Consider the following 17,400-nt stretch of genomic DNA (forward strand, 5'->3'; position numbering starts at 1 on the left):
AGCATAGGAGGCTGAGAGGTGACCTGTTAGAATTTTATAAAATAATGAGGTATAGATAAAGTTAATGGTAGTTGTCTTTTTAATTTGAATTGGGGATTTTGAGACTAGGGGGCACATTTTTAAGGTGAGAGGAGAGAGATTTAAAAAAAGACATTAGAGGCAAATTTTTCACAGAGGGTGGTTTGCATGTGGAATGAACTTCCTAACGAAGTGGGGAATGTGGGTTCAATTACAATGTTTAAAAGACATTTGGATAATAATATGAATAAGAAAGCTTTGAAGAGATATGGGCCAGGAGCAGGCAGGTGGGACTGGTTTAGTTTGGGATTATGTTCAGCATGGACTGGTTAGACCCAAGGGTCTGTTTCTGTGCTGTGATAAAAAAAAATTTCATCAACAACCAATGACATATGTGGATATGAACATTTCTACAAGCGTAAACTTCTGTAGAATGTTAAACAAAATAGCACAGGGTAGTTAGCAGCCATTTTTCAGATCCAATAATTTATTATAAAAAAATACAATCAAGTCAAACTTTCTGCAATTAGAAATCTGATGCAGTTTAACAATGTGAATCATTCACTAACAAGTGATAGGAAATTCAATGATTTCCCTCAGAGACAGACATGGAGGTCACAATTCCTTTTCACTAAACTTGCAAAGCAATGAAAGCTGCAGGAGTCATATTCTTTAACCAAGACAAATCCTGGGTTTTTCACAACCATATCATAACAGCCCAGAGGAAAGAGGTTATAAAACTAAGGACTGGTTTCTTTAAATAAGGAGATACAGAAAGTGGGATACAAGTCCCATTTTTGTGTTTGTACAGTAATTCTTCACCTTACAGATTTTATCACTTTTCATTCATTAGGTTAATGAAATACAAATTTACAGGAGTTCATAGTAACTGCCATGATGTGTTAAAAACAGATGCAAAAATTAGACTGAAAATAAGTTTGAAACATTTTACTTCTTGGAAACATTTAAACTGAAATTTCTCAAATTTAAAAACTGAAATAGGATTACATTTGGTGGGGAAGCAACAACTTTGATACGAGGATGTAAGGGATGTGCAATTCATGATGCTAGCATCTCCTTTCTCACCTAGCATTCTGCGCTGAGATATATCCAGTCACCTTAAGAACAAACATGTGCAGAACTTGGGTTCTGTAACCCCCTATGTAAGGATGACAATAGCTGAAACAGAAATAGTACAAAAACATTATTTCTGACTTTGTTCACCATACAATGAGCAAGCCATAAGATTTTACTTAACTCCTCCACATGGTATTATTTTGTCAATGGTGGTCAATTTAATCTTCAAATCGAAAGAGAGATAAATTATTGTTTGGTAGTTTTATCAAGTTTTCATGGAACCTATCATAAACAGGAAAGATTTACACAGGTCAACAGTACAAAACCTCTTCAGCTATTTCACTGAAACAACAAATTCCTTTCCCAGCTTAAGCCTTTCATGTATCCAATAAACAATGGGAAGATATCTGAAGAGGAGTCGTGCTAGACTAGCAATTTAGCACTTGCTATGTCTCTCCAGATGTTTCCAGATTTGCTGATTTTCTACAGCACTTTGTTCTTATTCCAGATCTCCAGTATTTGCAATACTTTGCTTTTAATTAGAGGACTTTTCTGGAGTTCAAAGGGCAGATGCTTGTAGATATCTTCCCTTCATTCTGATATCTTCAGCTGAAGAAATAAGTAGATTCTTTAACCTTCTCTAGATCAAATTCACCTGAAAGGATATAAAAGCACAATCAGTCTTGCATAAACAAGCGAATCAGAAAGGAAGAACTGATTGAAATCAAGTCAAGTTCACGGTGGAAGGGGATATTTAGATTTTTCGTATTGTCGATTAAATCTCAATTAATCCATATTTTTAAGCAAAAATAAAGCATTTGAAAAAGTTGGAATGTTTTCAAACATATGCAAAATGCTTGAAAAGGCATTCCAAACTTTTTACCAGTTTAACTATGCTTTTGCATTGAATAAATAGTGATGATTGAAGAGTGAGTGATTAATGAATGGATTTACTGAAGCATTAAAGATCACTTTAATGAACTAATTAGTACTTGAAGTGGTCATCTCCCAACAAAGACTCTTAATTTCTGGAATTCTGCAATGAGCACAATCATTTCTTCAAGGAAAAGTTGTATTGTTTCAGAAGCATAATTAAATCCAAAATCATTAAAAGACCTTAACTTTCAGATTACATGGAAAACAATTGTTGCAAATGTGGTATAGTCTGTCACTGTTGAGATCTTGAGAATTATTTCACAAATTTTGATTTTCCAAGCCAACGTACATCTCTTTATCTGGAATTTCAGAATTTTAAATAGGCGAGATAATCTGTTGTGATGTGGCAGTTACAGGAGGTGAGTGAAGAACATGCACCATATCATGAACAATATTACTTCACATATCAAAAGGAAGGAATTAAATTCACAATTAACATACTACAGACTAAGCCCAGGTCACACAAGATATTTTTCCTCTTCCTATCCTTTCCACTTCCCAAAAATTGTTAAGCCAGCTACACTTTCAACTTATTAATACAAATTACTCACACTTTGCTCACGTGAAGCCATAAATTTAGAAATGACATTGAAAGTTGCTGTTCTTCAATCAAGTGGCTTGCTCCACCATTTCAAAGGTGACAGCACCAATCACATTGCTGTGGGTATGGAGTCACTTGTAGGTCTTCTCAGAAGTGTCCTGTTGATAATCGCAATTGCTTCGTGGCACCGTGAATGACAGTAACTTTCAGTTCCAGATTTATTAATTAAAACTAAATTCTGTCAGTTGCTGTGATGGTACTTGAACTCATGGCCCCAGATCATTAGCCTGGACCTCTAGATTACTAGCCCAGAGATTTTACCACTACGCCACCACATCCCTATTGTATTGTACTGTCCTTTGATACAGTAGATACAGCAAGATCCACATATGTTATTAAGCCAACAGATCTTATCATAGATAATGGTAAGTGCCACACCCTGGGTCAGTTGCCATAGTTTCAAAAGCAGACAAAGTGGCTATAGCTACAGTGACCCTCACTGGAGGATAACGCACATGTACTAAATGAGTGCAATTTTGGATTTAGGTCCATTAATTTCCATGAAAAATTGCATACAGCCAAAATGTCCAGAATTCTTAAGAAAAATAACAAACTCCTGAATAATGCATCAAAGAGTGGTATCAATGGCTGCAGAAAAGGGAGTTGGAGTAGTGAAGTAACTGGCAAAAAAACTTGAAATTATTATACAACTTTGCAGTTATTATACAACTTTTTTTTTGCCTTTAAGGCATTTAATCTAATTTCTTTCATCCAGCTGCCTTAAAGTTCATCATTATTGCTCTCCCCTTCAGAGCATACTGTTCCTTCTGAGAAAGTACTCTAAAAGCCATAGTATTTTATTCAAAGAGCACACAGGTTAAATTCACTAATTTGACTTAGACTAGGTATGTCCTATTAATCTAATACCAGACTTAATTTGCTTTTTTCTAAACCAGTTTGTTCAGTACCTATCTTCAGTTCTTTAGAAAGTAATTCCATCATTCTTTGGTAGTCCTGAAGCTTCTTGCTTTTTCGATCAGCTCTGCAAAGACAGAAATATTTGACTGAAACCATTGTCTATATTAAAAAGCTCAGAGATATCAAAGTATTACTATTTCTTGCCTCTGATTGTTACAAGTCTATGTTTGAACAGATAATGATATTGTATGGAGTGAAACTAGCTCAATACTCACGGAATGTTATAGCGGTATTTGTTTACCAGGAATTTGGAAAGATCTTGAAGAATAGGTTGGCTATGCAGGGCAACGAACTGCTCACGGCAAACCTACAACACAAGTGCACACTGCTTACTAACGATATAGATTACTGCATTGCCTTATTGGTTAAATGAGATTAGGTTGGAGGGTATCGGTGTTGTCCAATTAGGACCAAAAGGCTTTAGGAACAATAACTATAGCCTCACTGTAATAGAGCTGCAGTTTTGTTGAAATACATTTCTGAAATCCTGTTTTATCAAAGGTTAAAGAGGAGAAAGACCTCATATGTTTCAATTATTTAAGGGTGGCCCAGTGGTTAGCACTGCTACCTCACAGTACCAGGGTCCCAGGTTCGATTCCAGCCTCGGGCGACTATCTGTGTGGAATTTGCATGTTCTCCCCGTGTCTGCGTGGGTTTCCTCCAGGTGCTCTGGTTTCCACCCACAGTCCAAAGATGTGCAGTTCAGGTGAACTGGCCATGCTATATTGCCCAGGTCACTCTTTTAGAGGAAAATGGGTCTGGGTGGGTTACTCTCGGTGTGGACTGGTTGGGTCAAAGGGCCTGTTTCCACACTGTACGGAATCTAATCTAATCATTATAAAGACATTTGCAGCACAGCTAAAATTGTCATTCAAATATTTTACTGACTCAACTTTATGCTGAAATACTAATAGAGAGGAGAATGATTGTTTTATCAAATTTCACAATTTTGACATTTTCTGTAGCTCCAATTTTAAGTTGAATTGCCGTACAAGGTTACCCTTAAGTCATCTATTCAGTATATGCCTTCCACTAATCACGTCACTTAAAGAAAACTTTCCTAGCTTATGGCAAATGTTTTATAGATATTTTCAAGTCGCCGAGCTCAGTCGATAAGTTCAACTCAGTTTACTGAAATCATACAAAATATCCTGTATTCTTTAAATTCTACAATTAAAAAGTTTATGAAAAGCATTACACTACAGTAGTGCTGTAATATTAACAAGCTTTGCATCTATTGGCAGCACTTTGGACGTTTTTCAACATAGAAGCACTTGTGTAACAAGGCCAGCAGGTCATTAATCTAACAGGTAACATCAATTTGCATCAATATAGCAGCTGTTATAAAATGAGGGAAAAATAGATGGATAAAGGGAGTAATGGAAAACCAATGAGCTATACAGTAAAAGGAGGAGAGGAGACTGAAAAAATGATGGAAAGATTACTTTAAGATGATTTCAAATGTGGAAAAGTATAGGGTTTGGACAGAGTTTTGAAGAGTACAGTCTAGAAATTTGAACACATTACTGGTGGGGCTTTGGTCAGTATTTATTACTGTTGTCTGCTAGCTGACTTTCAGGTGATGCAAATGCTCATTAGGATCCAGATGCCCTAACATTAATTTTAAAAGCAAACTATTTAAAAGATTCAAAAACACCCATAAGTGGAATTTTCAAAGTTTTGTAAATTAATTATTTTTTTTTACTATTTTAGTCATTATTTTCCATTCAGCTGATGGTGCAAAACTACTTTGTTTGGTGGGAAGGCCAGAAAAAAATTCTTGTACATTTTCTCATGAGTTTTTCTTGCAACTGTTGATCCATTTATCCCCGAAAAAATTATACATATTTTTTCTCAACCTCAGAGTTGTAGTGGTTAGATTGTTGGAAGTAATTAGAGAAGTAGTAGATAGATTTGTGAAATATCAAGGAGTTAAGGGCTATGATGAAATGGCACAAAAGGATTGAGGCATGGAGAACATTAGTCACGATCTTGTTGGATGTCAGGGTATACTTGAGAGCTGAATGGCCTATTTCTGCTACTATTTATATTCATCTGCTTGTTGACTTTCATCAGTGGCCACATAACTCCTCAAGTTGCAGGTAGATAGGATAGTGAAGAAGGTGTTTGACATGCTTTCTTTTATTGGTCAGAGTATCGAGTACAAGAGTTGGGACGTAATGTTGCGGCTGTACAGGACATTGGTTAGACCACTGTTGGAATATTGCGTGCAATTCTGGTCTCCTTCCTATTGGAAAGATGTTGTGAAACTTGAAAGGGTTCAGAAAAGATTTACAAGGAGGTTGCCAGGGTTGGAGGATTTGAGCTATAGGGAGAGGCTGAACAGGCTGGGGCTGTTTTCCCTGAAGTGTTGAGGGGTGAGGGGTGACCTTTTAGAGGTTTACAAAATCACGAGGTGCATGGATAGGATAAATAGACAAAAGTCTTTCCCCTGGGGGCAGGGAGTCCAGAACTAAAGGGCATAGGTTTAGGGTGAGAGGGGAAAGATATAAAAAAGACCTAAGGGGCAACTTTTTCACACAGAGGGTGGTACGTGCATGGAATGAGCTGCAGAGGAAGTGGTGGAGAGTGGTACAATTGCAACATTTAAGATACATTTGGATGGGTATATGAATAGGAGGGGTTTGGAGGGATATGGGCCGGGTGCTGGCAGGTGGGACTATAGATTGGATTGGGATATCTGGTCGGCATGGACGGGTTGGACCGAAGGGTCTGTTTCCATGCTGTACATCTCTATGACTCTATACACAGGAAGGTTAAAGTTTGGTATACAATTTTCAATCCATTCTACTCCACATACTATTTTCTAACAATTATGGTTGCCAGCTTTGTGACAATGACACCATGTACGTGATGTGAGCTTTCAAACCCTAGGGTGTTTTGACTCTATTACCCATGTCACGGTTTCCAGAAAAAAAACTCCAAAGCCAATGCACTCTTTGGGAAAGGGAAAGTGATATTATAACAAGCCATTTTGCAAATGGGATCTTTTTAAATTCTGTTTTACAATTATACTGCAAATTAAAGTTCAGATATTTGCAGAAAGATCAAGAGGGAAATTTATGACATAAAAAAACCACTACAGAAAATTAAGATACTCGAGGCATTCATTTTCACAAAGCATATATATTAAATAATTCGGTGGAGCAATTGTTGCAAAATTTTTCTTATACAATATCATATTCCTGATCATTTTTGAACAGCACCAATAATATAAAAGGACTATAGTTACCTTGTTCATGACATCGACTGTGAATGCGTGCGTCCAGAAGCAGTCATGGACAGAAACAAATGTTACCCCAGCACTGCAAAGACACAAAGTTATGACAATTACATTTTCATTCAATACAGAGAGATAGGATGATTCTAGTGCCGAAGTCCGTCAGCTTTTTCAGTATACTTAACTTGTGACCGAGAATGCAGACTTTAAAATTGTACATCTTCCACAACTTCAGCTTAAATTAATACCTTATGAATCCTCTCAACAGTCTTATCTCCTCTATACATTAAAAACATTAGATAGTCTAAACCCCACACCCATCCTTTCTCTGTCATAGTACAGTTTTACCAACAACTCTGTTCTTTCTCCTTTTGTCCCCCAGTGAACTAACTTCAAGATCATTATCTTCAGGCCACTCTATTCATCTCACTGAAACAATTATCCGCTCCTGAAATGATCATTTACTTGCTCTGGATTATTGATGAATGACCATTCCGTTGTCAGTCACTACGCTACTGCCCTGTAATTCTTTGCAAATGTGTCTGAGTCTTACTACCTTCAACATTGGCTTCAGAAACCTTTTAAAGTCCTATCTTTTTCACTATTCCTTTAGCATTGCCTTTTTATTTTACTGTTAGATGTTCGCATCTTTACTGTTTCCTTGCCCTTCTGTGTAAGGAGTGTTATATAAAGCCAACTTGTTTATCTTAGCCACATAATGAACATAAACAGCTTTGACAGTGGAGCCAGGAGAATGAAGCTGCAATTTACATAAAGCATTTAATCAAGTGACCTTTCCTTTTGAACAGCTGGTGGATATGAGAGGTGACCAGGTGATATAATATAGCTACCACTCCCATTTATCTATTAGTTGAATAGCAATCAAAGTACTGAAGTAGATTTTATGGAAACATTAAAAACTAGTCCATCAGAAATAACTGTCCTTTCATGGACTGAACCACTACCAACAGTACTCAACGAGATATACAAATCTCATCTCATTTCCCTTCTTCTGTAAATAGAACATTTTTCAAACCTTATACTATTCTGACATTACACAATGTGATATGGTAATCGCACAAAATGACATGGCATTCAAAGACATGGATCGGACTTGGCCTAATATAGTTTAAACTATATAAGGCTCTGTTGTGCCAGCACGTGACATATTTTCTAGGTTGGTTTCTAGATCTGTGAATCATAGAATCCCTACAATATAGAAACAGGCCATTAGCCCTATCAAGTACCACAAGGGTACACAGGAAAACAACACACACAGACCAAGTCCTAAACTATGAAAGTAACCACCCCAACACACACAAATGAAGCTGCATCAGGACACTATTCAAAAGAGCCACAACACACTGCAGTACACCAGAACTGCGAAAAGAGGAAGAGGAACACCTATACAAGGTATTCGCCAAAAACGGATACCCGCGCAACTTTATCAACAGATGCCTAAGAGATAGACCACGGAACGAGGACATGCCACAACCAAAAGGACTAGCCACACTACCATACATCAGGAGCGTTTCAGAACTGACAGCCAGACTACTGCGACCCTTAGGACTCATAACGGCACACAAACCAACAGCCACGCTCAGACAACAACTTACTAGAACAAAGGACTCGATACCCAACATGAGCAAAACTAATGTAGTTTACAAAATACCATGCAAGGACTGCACAAAACACTATATAGGACAAACAGGAAGACAGCTAACAATCCGCATACATGAACATCAACTAGCCACGAAACGACACGACCAGCTATCCCTAGTAGCCACACACGCAGACAACAAGCAACATGAATTCGACTGGGAAAACACTACTATCATAAGGCAAGCCAGACAGAGAAGAGCCAGGGAATTCCTAGAGGCATGGCATTCATCCACAAACTTTATCAACAAACACATCGACCTGGACCCAATATACCCAACCACTACAGCGGACAGCTGAAACTGACACCCGGAAGCGGCAAGGACAGACCACTATAAATACCAGAAGAAACATCAAAGAAGCGCTTCGCAGGAGGCTCCAGAGCACTGATGATGTCGCCTAGCCAGGGGACGAAACGTTTGCAACAAAAACTTCCAGCTCGGCAAGCAGAACCACAACAGCCCTATCAAGTACACACCGAACCTCCGAAGAGCCTACACTATCCCTGTAATCCTGCATTTCCCATGGCCAATCCACCTAACCTGAACAACCTTGGACTGTGGGAGGAAATGCACACTGACACAGGGAGAATGCGTAAACTCCACTGAGACAGTTGCTCGAGGGTGGAATTGAATATGTGACCCTGGCACTGAGAGACTGCAGTGCTAACCACTGTAGCACCATGAAAGCGATTGTAATCCTAAAGTGTGCATAGAAGATTCCAGGATTATAGCAAGTTTTGCAACTCTCAGTTATGAACAATGCTCCAAGAATTTGGCCCATTATTTTGTAGAAATGCAAGCTCAAAGGAGATTATAAAGTTTTTCTTTCAAATAGAAATGGGTTGTAGAAGACCAAACCTGTCAAATACATGGACAAAGACTTAGGTCTGACATTGGAATGCAATTTTGGCTTGAAGATGTTAAAAAACATTGTGAAGTATGTTTAATTATGGACTCTACACAATCCTTTAATACAATAATACGATTCTGAAACCGCTCATTTCTATCTTAGCTAACCAGTGACTCCAAGAATTAGCTCAATTGCAAACTGAAACATTTTTTGAGCCGCTCTAAGGCTTTTTTTCCTCTATTTTTATTTTCCCTTTCCCAATAAACATTGTTAGTAGGAGTGGCTAGATCATCTGTGTGATTACACAATCAAATAGACAAAGCAGGCTTGATGAGTCTGATAAAAGTCATATGAACCAACCTCCATTTCAATGAAACAATGAAATATTGTAATTAAGTAAATTCCAATTGCCTGAAAACACATTTAACTTGCATCACATTAGCAACTAATGCAATGGAACAAAAAAGCAAACATAATTCAAAGTTATCTGCTCAGAAATGTAGACCCAAACACAGTGACTTTATATTTGAAGGATAAAGCACACGCCTTTCAAAATCTCAGAAATTGCTTTTTTCAACTAAAACACCGAGCTATTATTTAGAAAGCTTAGAAACCACACAGCCTAAATATTTCAACATGGTGACAGACAATTAACTGAGCAAAGTACTTTCTAAAATATCAAGGTTGCATATAAACAGTTGATGCTAACTGAGATGGCCTGGTGGCAAAAAAAAACTCATTAGTACAGATCTGAATACATCTCAAAATTGTTTTTCAGCCATTAGCTTCCATTAAGAAATTATATCATGAACAGGTGTCACAGGTTATTTTATGAAAGTGCTCTGGGAACAAATTAGGTGGAAAAATTGATGTCTGAAAGTTATTTTCAGTTCGCTGTTTGTGGTCATTTAATCTCAATAGTGTCTTCCAGAATACAAGTTTGAACATCCACAAGCAACAGCACACTCTGACCAATTGTGAAATACATCTAATTTATTGCATATGCTTAAATCCACTAGCAGGAATGGAACAGAAAGGGGCATAAAGGGGAAAAATGTAGTCACTCTCTTTCACCTGATTTATGTCCCCTTGCTGTTGGCCCAGTAACTGGTCATTTCAGCCTCAATAAGATTTTATAGTAATTTGTTTATGAGATATTTTTGTATTAATCTATGTAAGCTAACACCGCCTGCATGTACACATTTCTTCTCAGGGTAAAGAACAATTACAAGTTCCAAACTACTTTGTACAATATCCCCAGGTCTAATTTTGTATAAACTCTAAATGGACCATAGTAATTAAAACGTGGAACAAGAAAATGGCCTCAAATATTTAATAAAGCTGTCCTGTAAATTATTTCCGTATGTAGCCATTGCAGTCACCATTCCCAACTAAATACTTTAAACAGAAATCTTTGTAGGCATCATAGAATGGGGGAAGCAATTATGTAACTGTATAAAATTTATCAATTTTAATATTTTGCATTAAACTTTAAAGAATGTATGTATAAATAGAATACGATATCCTAAGTAATGAAGTTACAGCCTTAAACCGAAAGACAATAGGTATAAACTTTTTAGTTGTGATGATGCTCTTGTTGCAGTCTGATTACTGAATCAATAGCTTACCTATAACAGTACAGTGCTGTCAGCATCATGTGCGTTGAATCAAGAGAATGAATGAAATTTGGAGGAAAAGCATTCTTCTGCTTGACTGTGTCAGGTCGTCTGCAGTAAACAAGGAAACACAAAGGTCAAATTTTCTGCAGCACCATTGCTTTTGTTTTGGAACTTGCAGGTGAATTGATAATCAACACATTAGTGGTTTGCATTACAAAGTAACAAACATTGGAATAATTTCAATGATAATCTTACATCTATCCAATGTTAACAAGGCATGCGTATGACCTTCCTATCCATAATAAGTTTACCCTCCCAAATCCTTTTTTTCAAGGTTTTTCAGGTGTAGCACATCAATGACGCCAATATTTTTAAACGGCATAATTGTACTTCAACATTTGACAATGGCAAACTAATGTCAACATTCCAATGTCACAATTCACCAGTGAGTCATACAACCTTATTTTACCCTCAAGCTTAGCAAACCCCAAGAAACCAGCCTAAGTGGCTTGGCACTCATGGATGAAACCAAAAAGTCATCTTGATGTGGTTACACTTAGCAATACAACAAAATACAGCTACACTCCAGGATTATCACCCAACTGGCAAAACCCAAGACTGATTCCACTCAAATACATGTTCGTCCCAATACTGTCATTTATGTGCAGCCACTGATGTACTTTGGATACAACCTTGATGTTCACTTTCAGTTTTAAAACCTGTGAGGAATATAGATTAAATGAACACTTGAGTATATGCCAAACATAAAATGACATAATAGCTTTTAATCTCTGAAACTCTGCTTAATATTTTAAAATATTATTAACATTAGCCACTTCTATTTATAGAACACCATTAATGTAGTAAAACGCCATGAGGCACTTCACAGGCCATTATAAAGAAAAATACCATATCAAGCTACCTATGGATATATTAGGTTAGAAGTAGGTATTAAAAAAAAACTTGAAGCAAAAAATTGAGTTAGAGAGGAGAAAAGTGCGGAAAGAGATTTCCAGAAGTTAGGAGCTTGGCAAGTAGTCCCTGCCACTAATAGTGGCAAAATCATTGATACTCAAAAGGACATAATGAATAAATACTTGCGAAGTCAATGTAAATCCAGCTCAATAAAGTATTGTGCACGTGGCTTTAAAAGGCATGTTTTATCCTGCTTTCTTTGAGAGAGAGAGAGAGAGAGACTGTGAGACAGGCACTGAGCAGTCTATGAGAAGATAAACAACTTGTGAGGTTTTGGGTTTTTTAAGTTGAGACAGCTTGAGTGGGTGTGGCCAAGCTCTCTCACATCCAGGATTTTTAGTAAGCTTTCGACAGTTGCAGTTGGGAACTCGAAGAAATGGAAGCTATTTTTCCCTCTTCTGATTACAGCCAAAAGCTGGGGGTTCTCTTCCTGGGCTGCTAGATTGCACGTGACACAGATCTATTTTCTGAAGTTGCCTTTTACCAAGGGTATGTTTATGGGATGTTACTATATTGGAACAGTTAATAAGTAATAATTACTACATTTTTTATCTAGGTTAGATTAGATTCCCTACAGTGTGGAAACAGGCCCTTCAGCCCAACAAGTCCACATCAACTCTTCTAAGAGTAACCTCCCTCCTCCCTCCGACTAATGCACCTAACACCATGGATAATTTAGCATGGCCAATTCACCTGACCTGCACATCTTTGGAACGTGGGAGGAATCCAGAGCACCTGGAGCAAACCCACACAGACACAGGGAGTCACCCAAGGCTGGAACCGAACCTGGGATCCTGGCGCTGTGAGGCAGTAGTGCTAACCACTGAACCACCGTGCCGCTAAGTAAGTTATTATTCCAAATTATTCTTTCTTGCATTGTAGTTTAACTATAGTGTTTGAATAAATTGTGTTTTGTTTAATGTTGAGTAGTTTGACCAACCGAACTGCATCTGGAACATATCAACTAACACTTATCTTCAAAATAAGAACAAGCTACTTCCTTAATCTATTTTTGAGGGGAGTCCGATCCAGTCTATAATATGCATTACATGTTAAAAAAAAACTGCCATATTGTTGCAAAATATCATGTTCTCTGAATCATCAGGGTCAATATAATTTGAATATTTTGTTTATACTTTGACATGTTATCAGTACATTTAAAAAGATGTAACCTCATTGAGTTTTGCAAGGTTCATTTTAACATTGTTTCCTGTGAGACCTAATTCATGTCACTTTGATGTAGCCTCTCTCGCAGGTCTCCAACTTGCTACTTCTCCCCATCCCATGAGCCTCTGCACTGCAGGGACTCTGAACTCTGATTTACAGCCACTCACTATGCCTAATACATCCCCTAGCTGAATCTCCCATTCACTGACGCTCACTGCTTCCCTCTCCTGACCTGCAACCCCACTTAAGATTCAAACCCAATCCAATCTAATGTCAGAGGTTCTGGAAATGTCAAAGTGTAAGTTCTAATGTTGCATTTCTTTCTTACAGAGATTGTCAAAGATGCTCTTCCTCAAGCCCGGGAGAATTTATGAACAGTTTCAGTTTGATACTACAATGAAGTTTCATGTCATATTGCCTTGAACTGGAGATAACAAGATGACTCCTCACTGATACCCTTGGACGGAGAGCAGAATATAAAATTGGCAATGTAACATCAATAAAGCACTAATATTAATTTGAAGAGGTTTTGTATCAATTTAGCATTTATGTAACAAATGTGGCTTAAACTAAGTTATTGCACCATAACTAACACTGGACGGACATGACACTGCCTGGAGCCAAAATAATCTTACTTTGCTTCACACGAGGATCAGTTCAGATCCCAACAGAAAATTGTTTCGCACCAATAATACACTGTACAATGTACTGTGGTCAACAAATCTGGCAGTAAATGCAAAAATCATCATGACAGGAACTGATGAGAAGTGGGATGCTCTATGAGCTTCACTGGAAAGTCTGATTTAAAAAATAACAAAATACAATGCATTTTCCAGTTCTCCAATAGCAGGCATTGTGATTGATGATTTGTAGTCAATTAAGGACTGTTTTCAGTTTTTTCTGCTGGAAGATGATTTTTTTCCCCCCACCAGAGAGAGAATGTTGGTCAGATTTAAGGTAAAATCACTGCTTCATTTGTTTAACTGAACATCGAGGGGGCAGCAAAGCAGAGACACTGACTACAGAAAGATATGTGGAAATAAAAAATGCCTTGAGTTTCTTTATCCTCACCTCTATTTTAAGATTCCCGACAGTATGGAAACAGACCTTTCGGCCCAACATGTCCACACCAACCGTCCGAAAAGTAACCCACCCAAACCCTATGTTTACTCATAATTATGGATAATTTAGTGTGGCCAATTCACCTAACCTGCACATTTTTGGATTGTGGGAGGAAACCTGACATGAGAAATAACGCTAGTAATAAGAAAGACCAAGTCTTCAAGTATAACCTTGTGCTATCATATAATGTCATTTTTAAAGATGACTTTAAAATTCAATCTGTATGAGAACATTAAACTACTGTCACTGAATAGAGATGCAACATGTGAAAATGATATAATTCTGCTGTTAAGGCTCCGGGACAGTATGGTTAGTGAAAGGAGATGCTTGGAGAATCTGAATGAAGAGATTCTGCAAACATCCCTTTCTTTCACTAACTATACTGCTCTGGAGCCTTAACAGCAGAATTATATGCTTGCAAAATCTGAAAGAAGAGGTTGCTTTTACTGAGTATAATCATTAATCTAGCAATAATTCTCTTTTAGCCAAATTATCTTGACACCTGACTTGAAGCAAAGAACAACTCCAATCATTCCAATGTCATTTATGTACTGCAGTGTTCTATCACACACAAACAAGTAGCGATCAAAGCTTTATTAACTTCTTTCAGCTGGTTCTGAGAGTATAGACTTTCTTGGAATTTGAGAGATAATGACAGAAATTTATGCAAATCAACATTTTACTTAGAGGGAATTTTCAAAATATTAAAATTATCTAATGTATTCACTCCTTTAAGAAATACTAATTCATTGCCCACTCTTTGGCCATATAACCTATATGATTCCATACCATACATAATTTAATAATGTTCCCAAGAAGTTGCCATAGAAAGTTTCATAAGAGACATTAAAAGCACTATAAGCTATTCTTTTTATTCAAGGACTTCAACAACTTTTTGTTGTTTTATCAAATCACAGGGTACCTTCGTGGATTACATTAAAAGTATATGCCAACTAAAACACTGAACTGGTGGAACCATTCAGTATTTGATTAAATTAAGTTAAGTCTATATGGCTATCAGCATTGTGTACATATATCTATTAGAATTAACTAGGTAAAGGTCCTTGGCATGAAAGTCAAATATTAGGCAAGTATTGTGATATCTATTACATAAGCAAAAGGGTAAGCTGAAAATTTTATGGACATTGTTGGTCATTAGTTAATGGTAATTCACCTTTCTTCTATATTAAACATTTTAAATCCTATTTCTAAAACTGAGATAAAAATCATAATTCTGCTTATCTTTGACTAAATGTACTAACTTGTGTAATGCTTACAAAGGTTGCAATATAATTTAATATACTACGACATCAGCCTCAATTTCCCACTTAATTTGAGCCAAACACAAGACCTCTTAATTTTTAACAACAATGAAGTTACTCTCATAGACAAAAGGTAGTGACAAAATTGGTGAAATACTTACTGAGTTGCATCATGACTTATTTGCAAATTCAAATTTTGAAGATTGCTTCTGAGCTGTAAAAGAATAATTTAATAATTTCACCCATCTTAACAAAATAAAAAAAAATTCTTGATTGTGACAATTATATTCTATTAACTCAAATTTCAATGCTTTATATATGCTATTTGTTTGAATTTTAAATATTGCCAAAAGACAATTGCGTTTAATGCATACATTAAATTGTGAATTGCTAAACTTCATTAAAGCAACATTACAAATTGCTATTTATTATTAGATTAGATTAGATTAGATTACTTACAGTGTGGAAACAGGCCCTTCGGCCTAACAAGTCCACACCGACCCACCAAAGCGCAACCCACCCATACTCCTACATTTACCCCTTACCTAACACGGGCAATTTAGCATGGCCAATTCACCTGACCCGCACATCTTTGGACTGTGGGAGGAAACCGGAGCACCCGGAGGAAACCCACGCAGACACAGGGAGAACGTGCAAACTCCACAGAGTCAGTTGCCTGAGTCGGGAATTGAACCGGGTCTCAGGCGCTGTGAGACAGCAGTGTTAACCACTGTGCCACCGTGCCGCCCACTTATAGACAATAGACAGTAGGTGCAGGAGTAGGCCATTCTGCCCTTCGAGCCTGCACCGCCATTCAATATGATCATGGCTGATCATTCCTAATCAGTATCCGCTTCCTGCCTTATCTCCATAACCCTTGATCCCACTACCTTTGAGAGCTCTATCCAACTCTTTCTTAAATGAATCCAGAACTGGGCCTCCACTACCCTCTGGGGCAGAGCATTCCACACAGCCACCACTCTCTGGGTGAAGAAGTTTCTCCTCATCTCTGTCCTAAATAGTCTACCCCATATTTTTAAGCTGTGTCTTCTGGTTCGGCACTCACCCATCAGCGGAAACATGTTTCCTGCTGCCAGAGTGTCCAATCCTTTCATAATCTTATATGTCTCAATCATATCCCCTCCCACTCAAGGGTATAAAGCCCAGTCGCTTCAGTCTTTCAGTGTAAGGTAATCCCTCCATTCCAGGAATTGACCTCGTGAACCTACACTGCATTCCCTCAATAGCCAGAATGTCTTTCCTCAAATTTGGAGACCAGAACTGCACACAGTAGTCCAGGTGTGGTCTCACCAGGGCCCTGCATAGCTGCAGAAGCACCTCTTTGCTTCTATACTCAATCCCTCTTGTTATGAAGGCCAGCATGCTATTAGCCTTCTTCACTACCTGCTGTACCTGCATGCTTGCCTTCATTGACTGGTGTACAAGAACACCCAGATCTCTGTACTGCCCCTTTACCTAAATTAATTCCATTGAGATAGTAATCTGCCTTCCTGTTCTTGCCACCAAAGTGAATAACCATACATTTATCCACATTAAACTGCATCTGCCATGCATCTGCCCACTCACCTAACTTGTCCAGGTCACCCTGTAATCTCCTAACATCCTCATCACATTTCGCCCTGCCACCCAGCTTTGTATCATCAGCAAATTTGCTAATGTTATTGTTGATATCATCTTCTATATCATTAACATATATTGTAAAAAGCTGCGGTCCCAGCACGGATCCCTGCGGTACCCCACTGGACACTGCCTGCCATTCCAAAATGGAGCCGTTTATCACTACCCTTTGTTTCCTATCAGCCAACCAATTTTCAATCCAATCTAGTACTTTGCCCCCAATACCATGCGCCCTAAGTTTACTCACTAACCTCCTATGTGGAACTTTATCAAAAGCTTTCTGAAAGTCCAGGTACACTACATCTACTGGATCTC

General features: G+C 37.8%; 1 protein-coding gene across 2 annotated transcripts in view; it reads right to left on the bottom strand.

Moving 5' to 3' along the window:
• Positions 1-533: 533 nt before the first annotated feature.
• Positions 534-17,400, bottom strand: part of polrmt (polymerase (RNA) mitochondrial (DNA directed)) — a 111,279-nt gene continuing 94,412 nt past the window's right edge. For both annotated transcript variants that reach the window (XM_060846268.1, XM_060846267.1), the window contains exons 16-21: positions 15,609-15,661; positions 10,931-11,029; positions 6,804-6,876; positions 3,766-3,857; positions 3,541-3,614; positions 534-1,750 (exon numbers count right to left, since the gene is read on the bottom strand). In XM_060846268.1, coding sequence (XP_060702251.1) covers positions 1,701-1,750; positions 3,541-3,614; positions 3,766-3,857; positions 6,804-6,876; positions 10,931-11,029; positions 15,609-15,661 — 441 coding nt within the window. In that variant the 3' untranslated portion in view covers positions 534-1,700. The remainder of the gene's footprint in view (positions 1,751-3,540; positions 3,615-3,765; positions 3,858-6,803; positions 6,877-10,930; positions 11,030-15,608; positions 15,662-17,400) is intronic.

The sequence above is a fragment of the Hemiscyllium ocellatum genome, chromosome 28 (genome assembly GCF_020745735.1).
Source record: "Hemiscyllium ocellatum isolate sHemOce1 chromosome 28, sHemOce1.pat.X.cur, whole genome shotgun sequence".
Classification (NCBI taxonomy): Eukaryota; Metazoa; Chordata; class Chondrichthyes; order Orectolobiformes; family Hemiscylliidae; genus Hemiscyllium; species Hemiscyllium ocellatum.